Below are 23,631 nucleotides of genomic sequence, written 5' to 3'. Positions count from 1 at the left end.
ACTCAATTGTGACTTCACACTGTGCTACACAGACTGACAATTTTAGATAGCAGGGTCGCATCTTACAGTTAAGAAGTATGATACACTTTGGCACGTCCTCTGAAAAACAAAATAAAAATGCTAACGCCGAAATTGCGTTACCTTATAATGATTTCAAGGTTTGAGATGAGAATTCCTGGATATCCGTTTGTCAGAAAGAATTCCTGGACGCTCGTTTATCTGAAAGAAATACATCAATTTAGAAGATCTACGGAGGCTGATGGCTCACACACTAACGGTATTCTTTATACGTGTAGTCTCGCGCCAACTTTCCATGACACCTGTTTCTTGGAGTGTACTCTAGGAGTCACTAGCTATTGGATTTTTCCCTCAAATCACTTCATGAGGTATTTAAAGGAGTTAACAAGTTCAAGACCAATAGGTTTTAGCGTCTCGATCCCTTACATCCCAAGTAACGAGCACAGAGGCTATGGATGGGGCTGGTGCACCAAGCCCCACTGTGGCCCCCAGAACCTCTGATGTCAACTCATCCCCAAGACCACAAAGGTGGCCTGGTAAGGTTTATGAACAGAGGATGTCCAGGTGTAGCTGGACACTCCTACTGCTCAACTCTACTGTACTCCACTGTCTGATGCAGTATTTCCTACAGCACCTGTCATGGACTTGGATTTGAATCTCAGTTCCCCTCCCTACTGTTAACAGAGACAGAAGTTTACTTCTCCCAACCCTGTTTTTTTCTCTAGAAAAACGGGACACTGCAACCTGACTTTGGGAGGCTACAGTCAGGATCAACTGGGATGAAAAGTACAGGTAGAGTCCCAGGAAGCATGAAGCACGGAGTCTACCTATTTCTCACGATACTGTGTCTTGCACAGCTGGGGTCCGGAAGCGCCGCAGGCTATCCCTTCCCCTAGCAGCTAAGGTGGAGCTGGGGAGGTCAGGGTATCCACAGCCAACCCTTGGAGAACGCTGGATACTTACCGCGGCTGGTTCTGGAGCAATTACCTCCTGCATCTCAGATCAGGTTAGAAACAGGCATAGGAAAAGGGTAAGGTGCCGGAACTGCATGTGATCAGTGAGCCAGGATCTGGTCAACAACCGGGAGGTGGTAGCGTAACAGATAAATTCAGCCCCGGAGCTTCGAAGCTCTTGTCTCCCATGGCTTCCGGGCCTCTTGTGGCTTTCTGCTCAGCTCCGTCCGTCCTCCCACCCAACAACCTCCCAGGTCTGACCTCCACGGGTCTTTGACCCAGAATTCTCCTCCTCATCCCTCTCTCCTGGGTGGTGGGGATGGCAATTGGAGCTGGTGTCTCGTGCCCACCCAGCAGCCACAGCACCTGGGGCAGAAGGCAGGGCTGGCGAGCAGCCACCAGGCGAGGCAGCCTGGGTTCCTATGGGCTGGGGAATCTCCAGCATGTCACAGGTGGAAGAACGGTACCCTTTTCCTTTAGCATCAAGAAAGCTAGGGCAGGTGAGGGCAACCAACAAAGGAACAAACCTGAAGGAGAGACCGCATCCCACCTGCTCGGACAGACGGCAAAGCAGGGGCTTCACGGATACACCTGTGGTTTCAAGATGAGTAAGCTAAGAGCTAGAGCAACCGCAAGATGGGAGGAGAGAATGAACGGAGCCATAAACACTTCCAGAAGAAGAGAATTTCTCCCAACGTGAAATGCACAGATAATTTAATGGAATTTACTTGATTTTCCCCTCTCAGGGTCTGACTTCAGGAAAACAAATTACAAAGTCATCATCACATCCTAGATTTATTACAACTGACCTGCAGGCAAAAGGATAGAACTATTGCATAAACACTTCGATTCCATGTATATATCTTAAATAGAGGAGGGATTCAAACAAGAATACAGGATAAAATATTCCCAAGCTCCAAGAAGCAGGTATGTTACTGAGCTTCATTTGTACAGACAAATAAGGCAATATCCCTGCACATTAGCTTTTTGATAATTTTTATACATTTTTCTATGGTACAAGAGAAAAATAACCAGAGCTCACAATGTACAGTTCTTACACTATTTTCACAGTTTGTGAACACTATACACCCTTTTGTTTTAATAAAGATACACTGTAATAAATTCCTTGCCCTTAAGTTTATAGTTTATAATAATCTATGATTAATACACTAAAATTGCCTTTCGATGTGGTCATCCACACAAGAGAACGGTCAGATGAAGCTCCTGGACAGTCAGAATTGCTTTTATCCCCACGTGTCCGATGGCAAAGTGACCCTATGCGGAGCCAGACGGGAAGTGGACAGCAGAGCAAGAGATTTCCTCCTGAGTCCCCGGGAGCAAGGGAGGATGATGGCTTGGTGTGGTCGAAGGAAGACGCGCAGCAACGCTTCCTTTCCGAACACTGGGAAGTCTAAGGTTTAGGAAGCCGGGGTGGGGGGAAATTGGGGAAACAAGGCGAGTGGACCGAAGCAATAATTCATTTCTGAATTCTGAAATTTACAGGGATGTAACGTGAATCAGCACCGCTTTCCCTCGACGGTTTTGGGAGGGGCCCCCGGCACCGGTGGCCGTCACCTGCTTCGGATGGCACCACCGGCCTCGGCCCGGGCCTGCTCTCTGTGCGTGCACTGCCACACAGAGCCGCACGCTCGGGGCCAGCACGGCCACAGCGATGCCCAAGGGGAACCTGGCTAATGAGGAAGGGAAGAAGCACAGCAACAGGGGTCAGATTTCAGGGGCCTCACAACTATTCTGGGGCGGTTTGGGGGTTTGGTGTGTTTGGGGTTTTGTGGGGGTTTTTTTTTGTTTTTAATAGAATTCCAATTCCAAAAAATAACAGTGATCTGCCAGAGACTCTCACAGGTGATGAGCTTCTCTAAAGGACCCTCATCTGGTCAAATGTGTCTCTAGAAGATGCTTCTTCATCACCTACCACATCGGCAGGGCCCCACGTTTCTGAGCCTTTAAACGTTGGAGCATAGGAGGGATGTGGGGCTAACCGTCCCTGGTAATTAAAAAGCATTTTGATATAGGAGGGGGTAAAAGGCAAAATATTGGATTAAGCAAAAGTCACAGAGCGGCAACAGACCAGGCGGGAGGGGACAGGGATTCAGAAACCAAAGATCTGGGCCAGTGAGAGCAAAAGACTGGGGTTTGGTCTTGTGCTGCCTACAAGCAACCTCTATGTAATCAGTCAAGGCACATCGCTTCTAGCTGCTTCTCCCTGTGAGTGAGCTATGGTGGCTAAAGTATCAGGCTTGGGACCGGGACCGAGGGGGATACATAGCTGCTACGAGTTGTTCCAGATCAGATGCTAGAAATGGAAACATCTGTACACTTTGCCCTCAGTACGTTTTTCTTGTTTCAGTCCGGGTGGTTTGTGGCAGATGGAACATCAAGTTGGCAGCACACCGAATTTTGAGAATGAAGATTCTTAGGATCAGCACCTTCTTTGACAAGTGGCAGACTCCTGAGTCTTCCCGATGAAGAGCAGAAGAACCAGTAAAGGAGAAAAGAACACATTCTGTCCTGTCTCAATATTTCACTGTCCACTTCTTTGAACGCAACATGGTTTTTGGTAAAGATAAATTCATTCTAATTTAACGTGATATTTCAAACAGGAAATTTGGCTGAGCACATCGATCCCCGAACATCGACTGTGACGGTAAAGCAACAGAATATCAAATCAGTAAATCTATTGCACTTGGTGAAGAAAGTAAATTCCTCCTTTGTCCCCCAGCTCCAGAGGGCCGTGTGTCTTGTCGGCTGCACCAGCTCTTCTCACTCAAGCCCGAGTCTCTCTGTTCAGACATAGTACATCCATCACCGTGTTCTTCCGGCATCTGGAAGTCTGACAAAACACCACTCCAGTAGCTGCGTCTTCAGGTTTCGAGTCTAGAAATGAATTTAAGATGTGATCTAATCACAGTCAACAAATTGATCGTACTGACTTCCACATTTCATGACTAAATTCATCACAATAGAGCAGGATGAGGTCTTTCTGACCAGCACTAACACTGTGTGATCAATCGGGTGTCACGGGGATGCATGTTCTAGGTGACGGGAGTATACAGACATGATGGAAACGAACACCAATCTTATTGCACATGGTGTCTGGGCGAGCAATAAAAACACTGTGATACGGGATGAAAATTCTTTACGTCTTGCTTCCTCTCAGCCCTTTTTTCTCGAGTCTGACGTAGCAGCGAGATCAGTCGACATACATGGGAGAGCTGGGAGTCGCTGGCATCTGATCCAGGATTTTACAAACATAGCAGGCGACCTCTACGGTACGTTCTTCATACATCAAAATAAAGGGATGTTTCTGCAAGAAAATGGAACAGAGAAAAAGAAAAGAAAAACATCAAAGTTCGTGTCAGAGGCCACAGATCGTGACAGGGCACAGAACGGAAGGCTCCAACCACACGTGGCTGCACAGTATCGTGGCACCAGCTCAGAGAGGCAAGCATGGCCCATACTTCATGGAGACGTGGTGCTGGGTGCGGGCATGCCTGATCTGGAAGAGCCGTACGGGCAGTGAAGTCAGGAAACTATTCTCTACACCGGGGAGCATCTGTTAAGGCAGAGACCAGAGCTGGGGCCTCTGCCGCCATCTGAGAGCCAAGAAGAGCTGCAGGAATACCAGTCGCCATTCCTCTTGGGACACAGACGTCAACTTCACGTCCCATTTCCCCACGTGCAGCAGAAGGATCTTAGAGAAAAGACTCTGCCAGTGCCTCAGACCCCACTCCAGGAGGCTCAATGGGATCTCATCCTATGAGCTTCTGCCCTGTCCTCTGTAAAGCCCCCCTCTCCCTTCACATGCCATCTCCGTCAGTACTTTTCTTTCACGGCTTCTCTAAGTATGCTGACCGCGTATCTTTAGTCATTGCTGCCGCTAACCACAGGTTGGAGCACATCGTAACCTGGCCACTAGACAATGGGGTCTTTCCCTAAAAGATCCCCACATAATCAGATCAGTATTTTCTTCACTGCCGAGACCGATGCCACATCCAGGACTGCTTATGACGCCCAAGTCCTGGGGATGGGTGAACTGTCAAAGACACGGGAATTTGCTGTGTGATGTAACTTTGCGTGAGCACATTTCATGAAAGCAGAAGCCCAAAAAAGTCTTACGGGTATGTTACGCATACACAGACCGTGCGGTCGAAGCTGGCTCCTTAAAGTGAGTGTTATAACTCTTGGGGGTAATTTTTATGACATGTCAAGGCCAAAATTTTCCGTGAGAATCCAGCTAGTAAATTGGTAGGAAAGTTATACTTCCAATTCTCTCTTTCCATATATCTGTTTCGAACATTTTTTTTAAATTACTCAATTAGGTCAAGCTGTTTGTCTAGGACGGAGAGAACTAATATTTGCTTAGTGAACTGGCATGCTAAGAGAATTTGCAGTGAGGAAATATCTAAAATTCCCAAAAGTAAAAAAAAAAAAATAGAATATAAAATAAAATAAGATTCCCAAAGTCTCATACTCACCAGAAGTTCTTTATACTTTGGCCTTTTGGATTCATCCTTGGTAAGGCTAAAATAACATAAAAATACCATTAATAAAACGGAGACACAGTTACCCAAGTATTTTTCTTTTCACAAATGAAATATTACAAAGAATCAAGCAGTTTTTTTCCTTCAGATACAAGAGTAACAACAAGAACAACCCACCGAACATAAAAAACACAAAAAATTAGACAATCTATAATCTAAGGATTTTTCCTTAGGATATTCAGTGTAGAAGCATTAGTGAAAAATCAGAAACAAGGTAACTACTGAAAATCGGGTAACTTACAGCACAGCTGCATGGCAGAGTTCTACACAGTTAAATATATGAATGTGTAAGTATAAAATTGTGTGTGTGCGTGCATGTTTTCTAAACATACACACGAGTATTTGTACAGAACTACCTAAGAGAAACCAGAGTCTGGGAAGTAAACTATATATAAATTTTATCAATGTATCCTTATATTTTTAAAAGTTTTGCATTCTGTCTCTCAATCCTGTGTTCTCTGGGCCAAAAGCTGACAACCGTGCAACCTCACTAAGGACTATACTGATTTATTGAACCCTCTGCCCTGATATTTTCCCCTTGAATCCTACCTTGTCTAATTAATGTTACCGGGAAGTATCTTCATGTTGTTTCTATTTCCTTAATTTGTCCTGGGCCATTTCTTAATCACCACTCTCCTCCAACGTCAATTAGATTCATTTTTTTACAATCAAAAGTTAATTAGGGGCACCTGTGTGGCTCAGTCTGTTAAGCATCCAACTCTTTCATTTTGGTTCAGGTCGTGATCTCAGTGTCGTGAGATCGAGCCCTGTGTCAGGCTCTCCGCTCAGTGGGGAGTCTGCTTGAGATTCTCCCTCTCCTTCTGCCCCTCACCCGAATTGTTCTTTCTCTTTCTTCCTTCTCTCTCTCTCTCTCTCAAATAAAGAAATCTTTTTTTAAAAAGTTACTCCTGGCAACATAGTTCACCAATTTCTACAGCCGGTGCCGTGTTCTACACCCCGCACCTTCTGTACCGCACAGCGTGTAGCTATACAGAATTCCGGAATGCAGAGCGTCCCCCAGCAGACAGCTACCAGCCTCTTAGGGGTGATCTCGGCTGAAGACAGCCACCTCAGCCCCTCTGGGGCAGCCTGAGCTAGTGACTGCCCCAAAAAGGGGTAGAGAAATCCAGATCCTCATCCACGTCAGGCCAACCTCAGAGGGCCACCCAGCGGCATGGCTTGCTCCGGGGTCTGCCGAGGCCCCCGCTGAGAATGCGCTACAGCCCAACTTCACCTCGCTAGGGCTGACTGCAAGGTCGCTACCACCTCATCGGCCTCCTGCACGCTGTTCTCTGCCTTCCAGGCAGCCAACCTGCAGCCCCCTTCTGTTGGGTTCACCTCCCCCCTTGGCCAAGTCTATCTTTTCTAACAATCTATGAATGGTAAACTCGTCTTTCCATTGCCCCCCCAAAAAATCTGTATTTCCTCCTTGTTTTGAATGATAACTGAATGCCCAAGTATAAAACTGTAGGACAAGGTTAACAATTCTATTTCCTCTATACCCTGGAGCTATGACTCGTTTTCTGGCAAATACTGTTGCTAATAACAAGCTGGTGGCAGTCTAATTAATCACTCCCTCACAGACATTCTATCCTCCTGCTAACTTATCCCTTATTATTGTTCTGTACTTTTACTTCAGTGCATTTAGGTATAAATTTACCTTGGTTTATCCTACATGGTAGAGAGACTTTAATTTCAATCTGAGAACATATCCTGGATCACTTCTCAAATGCTTTTCACTAGTGTCTCCAATATCGCTTCCCCACTTCCAGAATCATCTTGTCATTTCCACTACATTCATCCGAGAAGTTCCCATTCTATTCTCCTTGGTGCTTCACTACTCTTTGCTACAGTGTAATCTGTGTCGTGTTGGGAAATCCCGCAGGCCCATTCTGCCAACTTCCCCAGTTCCGTCCTCAATTGTTTCTAGTCTAGAGTACAACAAATCTGCTATCCTCTGTAACAATAGCTATGTTTTTTCCTTTCTAAAACGTCTAATTAGTTTTCATATCCAACTATTTGTTTCATTGGGGTTTTACTTCTTCCTCAGTTTTAACAGAACATCCACCTTCATTTCCTTGGACACCCTAAATACACTTATTTTATTCTGAACTGTATTTTAGACTATTCCACAAACTCAGCTTGATGTAACATAAACTCGTGTTCTGTTTGTTAGTTGCTTTTCTTAGCATTAGACCCCATGCATTTTGGAATTTCTGGTTTGCAGGGTGTGCGCGCTTACGCGTACATCTGTTCAACGATTCTCCGAGTGCCTGCTAAGTGCAATGAACTAAAGCAGCAGGCAGAGAGACGAGCACCAGCTTCCTTAGCTCGGGTCCACCAGCACTGAACAAGGTCCCGTAATGGGTCTGTGAAGCTCCTATCTTCTGCTGATTTTAGGATGATTACAGACCCAGTCCTCCGACTGTCTCTGAGCCTGCCACTCTGGAGCCCTGCAGCACACTGTGGCCCAGGCAGTGACTGATTCGCGTATTTCGTTCACTCCCTGGATCCTGACTCTAAGCAGACTCTGATCCTGTGGATTCGTGTCCAGAAAAGGGCACTTGTCGACCGCTGATCCTGCAGGAAGTAATGTCCCAGCTCCCACTGCCTGCTTCTAGACCTGGGGAGAGCAAGGCCAAAGCTGCAGACCTCCAGAACATTTTATACATCCTTCCATCCAGCTGCCGTCCACACTGGTATCCACTTCATAAAGCTGCCCCGACGTTTTGGTTTTCGATTTTTCCATGTCATTTACTGGAGCAAAAAGCTGCGCCAATGTAGAAACTCATGATGCCATGTGAGTAGAAATGTTCAACCAAATTATTATTAACACTGACTATCCTCTGTTTCAGAATTCCTGCTGCCATCAGTTATCACATTAACCCCAACTAGTTAAGACCCCTGCGTCCAATAAGGTCGCGACTTGTCAGGTTCATTCCAATGAAATGAAATGTTAAAATGTATTTCCTTGGCCACATCTCAGGTGCTCTGGCCAACACACTGGGCAGAGCAGGTTGTGAAACATTTCCATCACCTCCAAAAGTTCTGCGGCAGCTTCAGACCCACTTTTCAGTTTACTGATCTCCCTTCAATTACACCTAATCTATCTGCTGCTTAATCCAGCTGCTGAGTTTTTAGTGTATGCTTTTTATTTCAGGATGTTCAATTTGGTGCTTTGTTAAGTTTCTGTTTCTTGCTTGTATGTCCAAGCTTCTTTTCCTTTAAGATTATAAAAAAACTTGTTTTTCATTATTCTCGTATCTGAAGTCCTCAGATGTATTCCTGCCATCAGTCATTTCTACTAATTCTCATTTCTTGTATGAGTGTTGGAATTTCTTCTGAACAACTCATATTGCATTTGACTTTATCTTTGGGAATTCTTGGGTCCCAGCTTGAAGGATCTGGTCTTGCTTCTGCCGACTGACTTGAGTCTTTCCAATCAGCTGCCTCTTACAATCCTTACTCCCCTAATTTATTTTTTTAAGCCACTTTTTTAATTGAAGCATCATTGACACACAATGGTACAATGGTTTCAGGTATACAACACAGTGATTCAACAAGTCTATACGTTACGCTATGCCCCCCCCCCGTCACCACACAATGCTCCGACAACATCACTATGTTCCCCACGCTGAACCTTTCCTGTCCATGACTTATTCCTTCTCCAGCTGGAAGCCTGGGCCTCCCACTCCGCTCCAGATTTCACCTCTCCCCCCTTCCTCCCCTCTGGTAACCATCAATTCTCGGTGTTTATGGGTCTGTTTCTGCTTTTTGTTTATTCATTTGTTTTGCTTTTTAGATTCCACGTATAAGTGAAATCATGACATTTGTCCTTCTCTGTCTTATTTCATTTAGCATAATATCCTCTAGGTCCACCCATGTTGTAACAAATGGCAAGATTTTCTTCTTTTTGTGGCCAAGTAATATTCCACTGCACATATGTGTGCATGTGCACACCCCCCCACACACTCCCCACATCCTTATCCATTCATCTATGGATGGACACAGATTGCTTCCGTATCTCGGCTACTGTAAATGATGTTGTGATAAACACAGGGGTATACATATATTTTTTTGATTTAGTGTTTTCATTTTCTTTGGCTAAATACCCAGTAGAACTACTGAATTGTATGGTATTTCTATTTTAATTTTTTGAGGAACTTCTGTACTGTTTTCCAGGGGCTGTACCAATTTACATTCCCACCAACAGTGCACGGAGGATTCCTTTTTCTCCATCTCTTTGCCAACACTTGTTATTTGCCTTTTTAATTCTAGCCATTCCGACAGGTAGGCGGTGATATCTCATTGCTGTTTTGATTTGCATTTCCCTGATGATGAGTGATGCTGAGCACCTTTTCACGTGCCTCTTGGCCATCTGGATGTCTTCTTTGGAAAAATGTCTATGCGGGTCCTCTGCCCATTTTTTAATTGAATTATCTGCGGGTTTCTGGTGTTGAGTTGTGTGAGTTCTTTATATATTTTGGATATTCACCCCTTATCGGATATCTTATTTCCTGTGGTTTCTGATTTCACTGAGTTTTAGAACTCTGTGGACTCCTTAGTCTTGTACCAACGCTGATACATATAAAAAGAGAGCACAAAATGTTTATCCAGCATTTTAGGAGTTTCAGTGCAATTATGTCCAAGATTGAATCCACTCTAATAATCTGCAGTCCACACTCATCATTCCACAGCTGTTTCTCCACTCTTCGGGTATGGCTCTTCGCTGGTGTGTACATTTATGTGTGCCTGTTTTATTTTTATTTTATTTTAATTTTTTTTAATTAATTTATTTTTTGACAGAGAGAGAGAGAGACAGTGAGAGAGGGAAACACAAGCAGGGGGAGTGGGAGAGGGAGAAGCAGGCTTCCCGCCGAGCAGGGAGCCCGATGTGGGGCTCGATCCCAGGACCCTGGGACCATGACCTGAGCCGAAGGCAGACGCTTAACGACTGAGCCTCCCAGGCGCCCCACATGTGTGCCTGTTTTAAATAGAAGCTTGTCAAGTTTTCTTTATCTTTGAAATGCATAAAACAACAGCAAAATCTTACAACATCCCTAGATACAGTGGGTTTTTTTTTTCTCCTTTTAGTTAATTTGGTCTGGTACTTTAATTTAAGGACTCCAGTTTTTCTTCAAGTAAAGATAATTTTCATTTTAATTCTCTATCAGGTAAGTGGAATCTCCTGGATTTTTTTTTCTCCAGGTCTCTCATCATTTTTCTCCTGTTCATCTTTTTATTCCTTTCATCTGCAAGATAAACTCAAGGGTGTTGCCTATGTCAGAGATTTGGTCAACCCTGCAACACCCACTATGCTATGTAGCTGCCTCCCCTTTTGATTAAGGAACCATGTCCGCTACTTGAAAACTTTTCCTCAATTCAAATTAGTCCATTCTCACCAATTTTTTTCCCTGACTTTTTCAGTGGCAAATTTCACAAGGGAATGTTTGTTCGAATTTTTCAGACTGATAACAATTCTCATCTTCCTTTTATTTCTCCAGGCCCCACAGGCATCAATGCTGACCGACCATCAAGAGCTGACCCTGGTCACAGGCCTCGGTGACTGGGAGAAGGAGTGGACAGCCATCCCTAGAGCATCACCACCTTGCCAAAGGATGTTTCCTGGGTCTGTGAGCACAGCTTCCGCCATGCTCTCCGGCCTCTAACCAACACAAGGGTCCTTACCAGGGGTCATTGCAGCAAAGCCTGAGCCAAGTGTAAGGCAGGAGTGAATACTGCCAGAGTCCCAGCCGTGTCTGGGATCCACTACAGAAAACACTCCCTCAAGACTTTTTTAGGATCAAGATCTGCTTCCTAATGGCCTGGGCCTCCTGTCGCAGGTGCTCTGTGCCAAGCTGAGGAATTCCAGTGCAACTCTCATTTCCTGCCCGTGGCGTTTTCCCTCTGCACACGGAAAACTCGAGACCAGTCGGCCATCCCTGAATTCAGCCTCATCTTCCCAATTTCACAAGAACTCCTCAAGGATAGTACTTCCGCCCTTTTTCAGAACAAGTAAAGACTTTTAAAAATTCCACTAATGCTTTAAATAGGAAGTTTAAAGCAGGGAGGAACATAAACTGTGCGCTGGTATTGTCACTTTGGTCCCTAAGCACTCATCTCCTTTTTATTCCTTAAGCAAACTTTGAATTGAAGCATATGTTCAGCAAAGAACACACATTCTAAGTACAGAAAAAAAATAAGAGGAACAATATTCTGACTCTATTACCTTGTCTGCTTTTTAAAATACATGTAAATGAAATCATGCATACTGTTTTCTGTCTTCCTTCTACCACGCAAGGCCATCTTGAGATTTACCCCTGTTGCGAGCATAGCAACAGCCCATGTTCGATGCTATATAGCGCCGTGTGAACAATGCTAGAGCTCACTGTCCACTCTACTGTTGACAGAGGCGCTTCTTTCCAGCTGGAGGTGATCATGAATATGTGGTTCTGCGCGTCCTTACGCATGCCTCTGTCTGCGCTTTCACGGGGCACATACTTGGGACTTGAACTGCTGGAGGGTAACACGTGCACCAGCTCTAGGAGATCCTGCCACAGCTTCTCTAGAAGCTGTGCCAACTCATAGGCCTGCAAGCACTGTATGGGACTTCCAGTTGCTTCAGATGCCCTGGTACCCGTTGGTCTTTTAAACTGTAGTCATTTCTGCTGATCGTAATCATGTCTCATTGTAGTTTTGATTTGCATTCCCCTGATGTCTAATAATGCCAAATGAACACCCTTTTATATGCTTACTGAGCACCTGAATGTCATCTTTTTAAGCACCTTTTCAAGTATTTGGCCATTTTTGGTTGTCACTTTCATATTTATAAGTGTTTTGTACTCATGAGCACTGTACATATTCTGAATGAAAATCCTTTTTCAAGTGTCTGTACGGCAAGGACACTGCATCGTTGGCATTTCATTCAGTGGTGTCTTCTAATCAAGAGACATTCTTAATTTTAATGAAATCCCTTCTTTTATGCTTAGTTGCTTTCTGTGTGCTGTTGAAGAAATCTTAATCTAGCCAAAGGCCATGAGAACATGTTCCCGTATCTTCCATACATGTTTAACTTACACAACTGCAGAAACTCAGTTTGGCCGAAAAAGCTCAAGGGGAGGACTGAGAAATGTGGCTAGCGCAAAAAACCAGGTCCAGATCATAACGGGTTTTGAAAGCCAGGTTAATTGAGACCTTTTTTTTTTTTTAAGGGCCACGGGCAGCCTCTGGACCAGAGCTCCCCAGTCTTTTATCATTAAATTTCCTGGGAAATTTAAACACTGCACATCTGTTTATATTCCATGTTATCCAAGAGTTTCTGCCTCTCCGGAACAAATTTTTGCCCCCTTTGGGGTGATGATATCACTCTGTTAAAAATGCATGCTCTAGACAGTTTTAAACAAAAAGTAACACGATCAGATGTGTATCATAAAAAATACAACTCTGACAAAAAGAAGAAGAGTGGTTTGGAACAAAGTGATACTGGATTATGAGAAAAGCCAACAGAAACCTGAATGATCCAGGTCAGAGAGGACAGAAAATGCCCAAGGACAGCGGAAGGGAGGAGAGACAAGTATGGAGAGCTGATAGGAGCAGGTCCTAAACACAGATGGACTTCCGACTACGGCCCCGATGATCTGGAATGAGCTGGAAGCATGGACCTACTCAGGGAAAACAATGAGACACTGATGTCTATAACCATTATCTGTAGGGGTATACTTGCACCAAGGGACACAGAAAGAAAAAATACACAAGTACTACACATGTATCCAACAAAACCAGTAAGGAGAACAGGGGATTAAGATGAAAGCAACTCTAGTGGAGGGTTCACAGGTGATCATTTTAGAAACTCTGCTCCATGACTCACACAGATTACTTAAACGAATTGTTTCATTAAAATGGAATATATAAAATGATCGCATGCAATTCTATAAACTGCATATTTGTGTGCAAACTGGTAGAAGTGGATTGTTTTTAAAAAGGAAAAACAGCCGATCTAAGTCATCTTAGAAAACCTTGAGGTATTCCTCCCCCCTCTGGAAAACCAATGCAAAAGTAGAATTTAATTACAGAAGATGAAATATTTTCTAACTGTATTTTCTAATTATTTTAATATTTCCTGATTATTTGAAAAGAGGGCAATGCTAGACCATGAAATATTAAGTCTTAAAGGGACGAGAGAGAGGAGTGAGAAACAGCACTCCTGGCAAGAAAAGCATTTTCAAGAAGGCTTTTTGCTCAAAAACATATCTTATTTTTAAATCATGTTGGATAAATTATCAAAGATATTCAAATGGTAACAAAACAGGTCTCATTTAAAACACAGACTGGAACAGTACAAAGCACGACTGTATTCCTGCCGTATCTGCACGTATTTATTTTTACGTTCTACACACATGGGTGTGTATGTGCACACACACCCGCTAAAGGTGAACAAACACCACCAGGGGTCAGGTTCACACCTCCCTCGGAATAAGGTTTCAGAGAGCCAATACACTGTCCACCAGCTGAGCTCGGGGCCTGGCTCTACCACGTGCACCCCATGTGTTACAGGCTACATCAGAGCGGGGATCCGCCCTGCAACTTGCAGTCTGACCCGGCAGGGTCCTGACTTAGGAAAAGCTTCCAGGTGATTCCAGTACAACTTCACTGTTAGAACCACATCAGACTAAGACGACCAGTCTCACCTGGGTTGTATTTCTGCTACAAGGCAGTAGGAATCTGGAGGCAGCAACCTCCCCACCACCATCTGTTTTTCATCAGTATCCAGTCGTAGAGTGAGAGAGTGATGCTCTCCAGGCCAGCTGGAACCGTCCTTGCGGCCGGTGTGACCCAGAGTCCCAGCTAGGAGGCAGAGTGATGGGAAGAAGCTCCCCTTCCCCAGTGCGAAGCACCAACATGGCTAAGTAAGGCTCGCTGTCCTCACCACATGGTTTCCGGGAATTCAGAAATCAAGTACTCACCACAAGTTGACAAAATTGATGAAGCTTGGGGAGAACTCCCTTTCCTCAGAGTTACTCAGCTGTGGAGGGTCCCCTTTCACGACTTGTGTGAGTTGATCGAATACACTATTCCACTTTGGATAAGGAAACCGACCTGTGGCTAACTCGTACTAAAGAGAACACAGAGGGAAAAACAAAATATACTGGGCATTATTTACTGCTCCTCACTGGAACACCCACACTGAAATCTGAATTCCAAGCAAAATTCTTGTAAAGCCTTGAATCGAACCCAGATGAGGGTGAGGTGAAATTTTCGCAGTTATGAAGGCTAAGTGGAAGGGGTATTTAGAAATCAAGATAATATAAGATCAACTGAGTTCCAGGACTGAGACTAAAAGGAAACACCAGATTTAAACCCAGACAGTGTCGCCACTGCCTAAGCGCATGGGGGGTAGCCCTCAATTCTGAATCCTTTGTATGAAGGATCCTGGAAGGCTGGTTCTAGAACTTTCCTGGTGCGAAGTGTGCACAATCTGTAGTTATCTGAATGGAAGGCCATGTCCAGAACAGTGGTCAAAATCATTTTGAAGGTAAGCAAACTTTCAAGCAACAAAAGACCAACCGGAGCTCAAAGGAAGCAACATAGAAATTCTGTACTCCAGCCATCCTGTGGTTACAACAATTTCACCCACAAGCAGATTATTACTATAACTGAAGAAATCAAGTCTGGGTCAAACCCCGAACCCCAACAATGATGCTTGGGACAGTATCTCTAAACCACACCAAACCAGATCTGTAGGATCTTACGGACGTACGTCCCAATGCGCCAAAGGTCAAACATATTTGTGGACTGTATTCTCATCTTTCTCTCGCTCTGTTCTGAGGATAATGAAAACAAAAAAACTGTGCTTTTTCCAAAAAATAGGTCTAAATCTGCAGCATGGCCTAAATGAGCCCCATGTTGGGTGTACTGACAGGTGACTTGTTAGGGGAGGGTGAGACCCCCAAGCTCACTGGGAGAAGACATCTGTGAGACAGCGCTGTCTGAGGACACTGTCTCAGAGATTGTTCAGCTCAGGGATATCGGGTGGTGTTGATTTAGTGGAGTATTAAATTACTGGTTTATACAGTGAAAGGAAAGCTACCAAGCAACAACAAGGGCATCCTCCAGTGGGAGGCTGGGGCCGGAAGTCCTTCTTCACCCTAAGATGGCACCTTCAGCTTGCCACCATCCCCAGACACACACACACATATGCCTGTGGGGGGCGGGCAGGCATGCCACACACACGCAGAAATTCAGTCCTCTGGCTGAGGTTTCTTTCTGATATAAATACAAATGCTCGGGATGAAGTAAACCTTATTGGTTATTCACAACACTAGGAATAACTTTATCAGATTCATTCTTGAGAATAGATGTTAATAAGAGAAGGAAACGGTAAAATGCACCATAGAAAGTGAAGGACTTTGGAACTTAGAAATTAATTTCACACATTTCTTAATTTTTGTAAGATCATCCATATGGAAAATAGACTATGAAACTATTTTAAGTACTGAATGCCTTGCTTTTAAACAAAGTTTAGCCAGGTATACTAAAAGAAGTTGCTGAAAATGTTCCTGTTAAACTTTTCACAGAATAAAATTCTCTTTTTATGATGAAGTAAATACTCTCTTTAAACGAAACTGGTTTGGGCATAGACAGGTGTTTCTGAATCGTGAATATCCTTTATATGCACACAGTTAGGTACCTCAGTGGGATGCTACAGGTCGTGCTGTAGGCCTTTGGACCAGTCACCAGACCTAAAAGATGCCCAAGTTTCATGTTCTCTCCTAACTAAAGAAGGGATTACGTCTCTCCTTTGGTCAGTTGGCTTCACAATGAGAAAAGACTCCAGGAGGTATTGCCCATATCAGGTCACGAGAGAAACCGGACGGAGTCTTCTGCAGAGGTGAGTTACTAGCCTTCAACTCTCGGGACAGAGAATTCATTAGGCCCGGGAATGTGACTCACCAGGATCACTAACAAGGGTATGTGATTCTCATCTACAGGAAGACCTCAAGACCACATAATGCCAATGAACAGATGGAGATTATTTAGTAAGCTACAAAAAAAATTCTCTGCTCAGAACCTGTGTTACCTCTGGGCCGTGGGACCTTATTAAAAATGGGAGGAAATGAAAGGAAAAGTTTGGGCTGCCTCCCAAACAGAACACAGCCCCATCTAGTGATGGGAAATTCCCACAATGTAGAAGCAGCTGTCCAAAGTCAGAAAAATGCCACTGAGCTATAAGAGAGCAAGCACAAGAAAATAAATTTAAAATTTCAAAACAAAATTTAGTAATAGGAAGTAATAAGCAAATAAAGATACTTTTAAGACAAAAGGAAAACTTCAGTCCAGTTGCAGGTGAGAAAGAAGAGTTTACTTCATTGAACTTAGTTGCAAATTAAGTAGCTTTCTCACTCTTCTCAGTGTTGGTTTAAGGTAGAACTTTTATTAGAATTATCACCTAGGTAGTCGGTGTTCCTCCAGAACTGAATTACTTTCAGCTCACTCATTCATTCTATTCAGAGTACAGAAGATTCCAAGCAGAAACTATTTTCATACATGTAAACATGTCTGCCTAATACCCACCCTGTACAGAGTATTACCGGACATACTGCTCTTCCCTGAGGTGGGAGGAGCCAGGCACCGCTGCCCTGACTGCAGGTGAGCCGCCCTCCCCTGTCCCTGTTCCTGATGCAGGTGATGACTCCTAGTATCTCTGGCCAAGAGATCCAGAGCGACATTGAAGGACCCGAGGCGCTGCATAAAACTTTGAGGGAAACCATTAACTCTGGCTTGATTTTTACAGTAAAACACAGACTTTTATTCAACAACCAGAAGACATAATCCCTATGATTATAACCATAGAGAAAAAAATAGGTAAATAAAGCCAAAGACTAGAAGAGAGAAAAAAAAAAAAAGAGCAGTTCTTATGAGGGATGGAAGGCTGATAAGATTTTCTTTCAATTCTAAATTTCCTGCTACACCACCGTGACAAACATACCAATGTGATCCCCAAACTCCAGACATCAGAGCGGACATCATATCCTTGTCGTGATGCACTCGGGTCGATTCTTTCAGGCTGGAACAGAAAGAGAAGCCATGGTCATTCATTATGCACACTCTCAAGGAACAGGACGGAAGCAACAGCTGGGCAGGGAGCCGAAATGCCAGCTTACTCCTAGAAGAATCCACGTCTAGGGTCAGACTGGGAGTAACAGGAAGCCATCATTATACTGAAAACCACCACCAACAACAAAACCCAACCCAATACCACCTCCATAAAGGGAACACAAAGCAACTCTTCTAATTTCTCCCCCTAAGGACTCACCAGCATTTACAAACCGGAAGCTGAGAACAAGGAAAAAAGGAAGAAAACTGGAAAAGTGAAAAAAATAAAGAATTACAGGGTCAGATTAGTAAGCAAGTAGTGGTAAACAGAAAAAAACAAAAAACAAAACAAAAAAAACCTAAGTCTTCTCTGTTTCACTGAATAAGGCCACACCACAATATATCTGAGATACAAGAGCAAACATGAGCTAAATTCATTATAATTACTCTACCCATTCTTCATCATAAAGCTAAATGCATCACTATGCATATCTTTAAAGATATCTATTAGTCATTTTTAACCAAATTAAGGCACTGTCAAAATATATTATCCTATCATGCAAACAGCAAAAATCATCTTTGGTAATTTGGGAGCATTCTTTGTATTTCTTTGAGATAAGGGACCATTATTTACACAGTGCGGAAGGGATGGAGAGGAAAAGAGAGAACCAGTAGCTCAGAGCTGACAACGGTCCTGGGCAAAGGCTGAGAGTCACTGCTATTGGAAGAAATGTCCAGAAGTACAAGAGTTGACTGTGTTATAATTTCTGCCTGTCAGCAACAACTGGCTTGGAGACCTATTTTACATATTTTTGTTTTGAACATGAGTACTGTGGCTGCATCAATATTCACTGGAAGCTACTTAGTTTTTAGTTGTAAAAATATGTATTTAAGATAAGATATGAATTACATAAAAAAGTCCCAGATAGTCAACCAAGAGAGGAAAATACTCGGTTCAACAGCGGCAGGATACACATTTTTCTCAAGCTCTCATGGAACATCCACTGATATAGACCATGTTCGGGGCCATAAAACATGCCTTATTTTTAAAAAGAGAAAACATGCAAAGCATGTTCTCAGATCACAAAGTCACTAAATTAGAAATCAGTAACAGAGAGTTACCTGGGAAATCCCCAAATATTTGGAGATTAAACGACACCTTCTAAGCAACACACAGATCACAGAGGAAGCCTCAAGGAAAAAACAACAACAACAACAAAAAACTTAGCACTAAATGAAAATGAAACAGAACTCATCAAATGTTGGGAAATGCAGCAAAAGTAGTATTCAGGGGGAAATTGATAGCACCAAATACAAATACTATAAGACAAGACAGATCGCAATCAGTATCTTACTCTACAACTTTAAGGAATTGGAAACAGAAGAACAAGTAAAATAGACAAAAACAAACAAACAAAAACCACAGAGAAAAGACAACAAAACCCAAAGGGATTCTTTGGAACGATAAACAAAACTGACAAACTTTCAGCTACACTGATTGAGCAAAAAGGAGAGACAATCAAATGACTAAAATCAGAACAAAAGAGGGGACATTACTACTGCTCTTCCAGAAATAGAGGAAATGGACACATTATTTGAAAATGAAAGCTATCAAAAATATTACAGAAATGTGAATAGACTTAAAACTACTTTTTCAATGAATTTGTTATTAAAAACCTCCCATGAAATGCAAGCTGGTGCAACCACTCTGGAAAACAGTATGGAGGTTCCTCAAACAGTTGAAAATAGAGCTACCATACGACCCAGCAATTGCACCACTGGGTATTTACCCCAAAGATACAAATGTAGGAATCCGAAGGGGTACGTGCACCCCAATGTTTACAGCAGCAATGTCCACAATAGCCAAACTGTGGAAAGAGCGAAGATGTCCATCGACAGATGAATGGAAAGAAGATGTGGTATATATACACGATGGAATATTATGCAGCCATCAAAAGGAATGAGATCTTGCCATTTGCAACGACGTGGATGGAACTGGAGGGTGTTATGCTGAGTGAAATAAGTCAATCAGAGAAAGACATGTATCATATGACCTCACTGATAGGAGGAATTCTTAATCTCAGGAACAAACTGAGTGTTGCTGGAGTGGTGGGGGGTGGGAGGGATGGGGTGGCTGGGTGATAGACATTGGGGAGGGTTTGTGCTATGGTGAGCACTGTGAATTGTGCAAGACTGTTGAATCACAGATCTGTACTTCTGAAACAAATAATGCAACATATGTTAAGAAAAAAGAAGAAGAAGAAGATAGCAGGAGAGGAAGAATGAAGGGGAGTAAGTCAGAGGGAGAGATGAACCATGAGAGACGATGGACTCTGAAAAACAAACTGAGGGTTCTAGAGGGGAGGAGGGTAGGGGGATGGGTTAGCCTGCTGATGGGTATTAAAGAGGGCACGTTCTGCGTGGAGCACTGGGTGTTATGCACAAACAGTGAATCATGGAACAGTACGTCAAGAACTAATGATGTAATGTATGGTGATTAACATAACAATAAAAATTAAAAAAAAAAACCCTCCCATGAAGAAAAGTCAAAACCCAGATGGGTTCTGGTGAACTCTTTGAACCATGCAAAGGAGAAACAACACCAGTCTCACACAAATGTCTTTCAAAAATGTTGCATGAGGCCAATATAATCACTTACGGAAACCTTATTAATAAAGACATTACAAATCTGGGGGGGGATCGGGAGGGGGGGATGAACCATGAGAGATGATGGACTCTGAAAAACAAACTGAGGGTTCTAGAGGGGAGGGGGTTGGGGGGATGGGTTAGCCTGGTGACGGGTATTAAAGAGGGCACGTTCTGCGTGGAGCACTGGGTGTTATGCACAAACAATGAATCATGGAACACTACATCAAAAAAAAAAAGACATTACAACACAATTCATAACCCTCTTAAACACAGACACAAAAACTGTTAACAAAAATAATGAGAAAATCTAATTGACAACATGTGAAGAGGTAATAATCACTAACAAGTGATGTTTATCTCAGGAATACAATACTGACTTAAAACTTGAAAAACAATGTGATGCACCATATTTACATAAAAATGAAGAAATACCATATCATCATCTCAATAAATGTAGGCATCTGACAAAATTCAAAATTCAGTTCTTAGCACACCAAGAGAAAAGAAGGAAACTTCATTTCACAAAGGGCATCCAAAAATCACCGAGAGCTAACATCATACTTACCTGTGAAACCTAGAACACTCCCTTCCCAATTAAATGTGGAACAAGGTACAACTTCTCTTTTTTTTTTTAAGATTTTATCTATTTATTTGAGAGCTGAGAGAAAGCATGAGCAGGGGGAGCGGCACGCAGAGGGAGAGGGAGAGGGAGAAGCAGGCTCCCCGCTGAGCAAGGAGCCTGATGTGGGGCTCGATCCCAGGACCCCGGGATCATGACCTGAGCCGAAGGCAGACGCTTAACCAACTGAGTCACCCAGGCGCCCCCAAGGTATAACTTCTACTCAGCTTTATATTGGAGGTCCTGAGCCAGTACAAAACAGTAAGGAGGAAAACAAACAAACAAAAAAACCAAACACTATTTTACTCACAGACACCTGAACTTCTGCAACCATTTATACAGAAAATCCCTACTAAAGTTAATGGTGAAACTAGCAAGGACACAGGGCACAATAACAAAATATGCAAATCGTCTGTCTTTTCTACAACAACAGAAAAATACTGGAAGGGGTGCTTGGGTGGCTCAGTCAGTTAAGCATCTGACTCTTGATTTCAGCTCAGGTCATGATCTCGGGGTCCTGGGATCAAGCCCCGAGTCGGGCTCTGCGCTCAGCGGGGAGTCTGCTTCTCCCTCTCCCTCTGCTCCTTTCCCCGCTCGCTCTCTCTCAAATAAATAAATAAAATCTTTTTTTTAAAAAAGAAAAATACTGGAAAATATATTTTTAAATTCCAGTTACAACAGGAGCATCAAGAAACATGAATTCCTTAGGAATAAATTTAAGAGTTCAAGAGTTCCTACCCTGAAAACTACAAAACACTGCTGATAGCAAACGACCTCAATAAACAAAGAAACAGCAGGTACTGAGAAACTTGGTAATGCCAAGCTATCCACAGGTGAATGGATGAATAAATTGTGGTCTATCAGTACAAGGCAGAATGTCTCAGCAATAAAAAGAATGAACTCACACACAGAATGGCATGGCTAGCTCTTCAAAACATTATGCTGAGAGAAAGAAGGCAAGACACAAACCAGTACATAGCCTAAGATGACATTTAGATGAAACTCTGGGAAAAGCAAATCCAACTGACACTGACAGAAAACAGGACCAAAGATCTTGTTTTGGTGACAGACATGGTCATCTCTTGATTGATGAGGTCATTACATGAGTAACTACATGTGTCAAAATCCAAAGTGTACATTTAAAATGGGTGCCTACCATTTGTGGTTCTGGCGGTCATGTCCTTCTGAAACTGCTGTATGTGTATGTCAAAGAGCTGGGATTTCTAGCACATGTGTGCTGTAAGAAAACTTACCCAACTCCTGTAAATAAGTCAAACGAGGATTTCACTTCCTTTTGATCATATTGGAGCACGAACAAACCTACCCAAGGATTATTTACGTGTCATTTCATTTTGCTTGATATTTATTATTCGTTAGGGCCAGAAACTTAAGTTACATGATTACTGGTATATTTTTGCCCATAGGCGATGCAAATGATTTCTGTTCAGTAACCCCAGAAGTTACTTCTTTCTGGACATGGAGATGAGGAGCAGTACTGTATTTGAATGAGCCACCCCATCCCAGCGTTCTTTCCTCAGGGACCACAAATACTGAATTACACAAATCTTCCTGAGCTAGTCGCACCTTCCTCCCTGTCCAGTGCTCTTATGAACGAGTTAAATGTACTTTTGACAGGTTCTTTCTTTACTTGTAGGCATAATATTTTTAACATTTTGAAAATTATTCTTTGAGAGGAGTAGATACTTAAGATTCACGAAATTATTTAAAGACCCTACATCTTAAACCTAAATCCAAAGTGTAGGTTTGAAAAACAAAAAGCTTTTTAAAAGTATAAAGTTTAGGGGCGCCTGGGTGGCTCAGTCGTTAGGCGTCTGCCTTCAGCTCAGGTCACGGTCCCGGGGTCCTGGGATCGAGCCCCGCATCGGGCTCCCTGCTCGGCGGGAAGCCTGCTTCTCCCTCTCCCTCTACTGCTCCCCCTGCTTGTGTTCCCTCTCTCGCTATCTCTCTCTGTCAAATAAATAAATACAATCTTAAAAAAAAAGTATAAAGTTAAAAGAAAACATCAATTCAGAGAATAGGGTATGTAACATTAACAAAAATAGGAGCAACAACAAAAAAAGATAAAACAATTTTATATCCAAAAGTATATATAAAAATAAATACACAACTCAAGTTACTCTGTATTGAAATATGTAAAATAAAAACCAAGAAATAAGGAGAAACTGACAATTGTAATGTTAACAGATTTTGAACAAATCTTTAATTTTCTTGGAATAAATGTAGTTAATAATACAGAACAGGCCTTTTCCAATATTTCATTTTTAACTGGTCATTGATCATGCTAAAAAGAATCTCAGTATGTCCCAAAAGGCAGAAATGCACAGGCTACAAATCTTTGAGGGGAAGTAAAAAGCCAAGAGATTAAAAAGAATCAATGAAATACTTTGTAGTGGTTCGCTATGATGTGTAACGAATTATCCTAAAACTCAGTAGCTTAAAACAACAAACGTTTATTATCTCACAGTTTCCGGGATTCGGGATTCAGGGACTATTTTTGATGGGTGGTTCTGACTCAGGGTATCTCATGACCACAGTCAGGATGTTGGGTAGCGCTGACGACTTTACTGGGTTCTGGAGATTTGTCACCAAGCTCATTCACACAGTTCCTGGCAGGAAGCCTTAGTTCCTCACCAAATGAGTCTTTCATAAAGTTGCTTAAGTGTCTTCACAACATGGTAGTTGGCTCTCCCCAAAGTGAGCAATCCAAGGAAGAAAG

The 23,631-nt window shown here is 42.9% G+C and overlaps 1 protein-coding gene across 4 annotated transcripts in view; it reads right to left on the bottom strand.

The window, feature by feature from the left end:
* Window positions 1–1,668: 1,668 nt before the first annotated feature.
* MAP2K4 (mitogen-activated protein kinase kinase 4) overlaps window positions 1,669–23,631 on the bottom strand; it is a 135,381-nt gene continuing 113,418 nt past the window's right edge. For all 4 annotated transcript variants that reach the window (XM_027626621.2, XM_027626619.2, XM_027626620.2 and 1 more), the window contains 4 exons: window positions 17,520–17,597; window positions 14,497–14,645; window positions 5,468–5,513; window positions 1,669–4,296 (listed from right to left, as the gene is read on the bottom strand). In XM_027626621.2, the coding sequence (XP_027482422.1) occupies window positions 4,183–4,296; window positions 5,468–5,513; window positions 14,497–14,645; window positions 17,520–17,597 (387 nt within the window). In that variant the 3' untranslated portion in view covers window positions 1,669–4,182. The remainder of the gene's footprint in view (window positions 4,297–5,467; window positions 5,514–14,496; window positions 14,646–17,519; window positions 17,598–23,631) is intronic.

Source organism: Zalophus californianus, chromosome 16 (assembly GCF_009762305.2).
Source record: "Zalophus californianus isolate mZalCal1 chromosome 16, mZalCal1.pri.v2, whole genome shotgun sequence".
In the NCBI taxonomy this organism is placed as follows: Eukaryota; Metazoa; Chordata; class Mammalia; order Carnivora; family Otariidae; genus Zalophus; species Zalophus californianus.
This window is presented reverse-complemented; position numbering and strand designations above follow the sequence as displayed.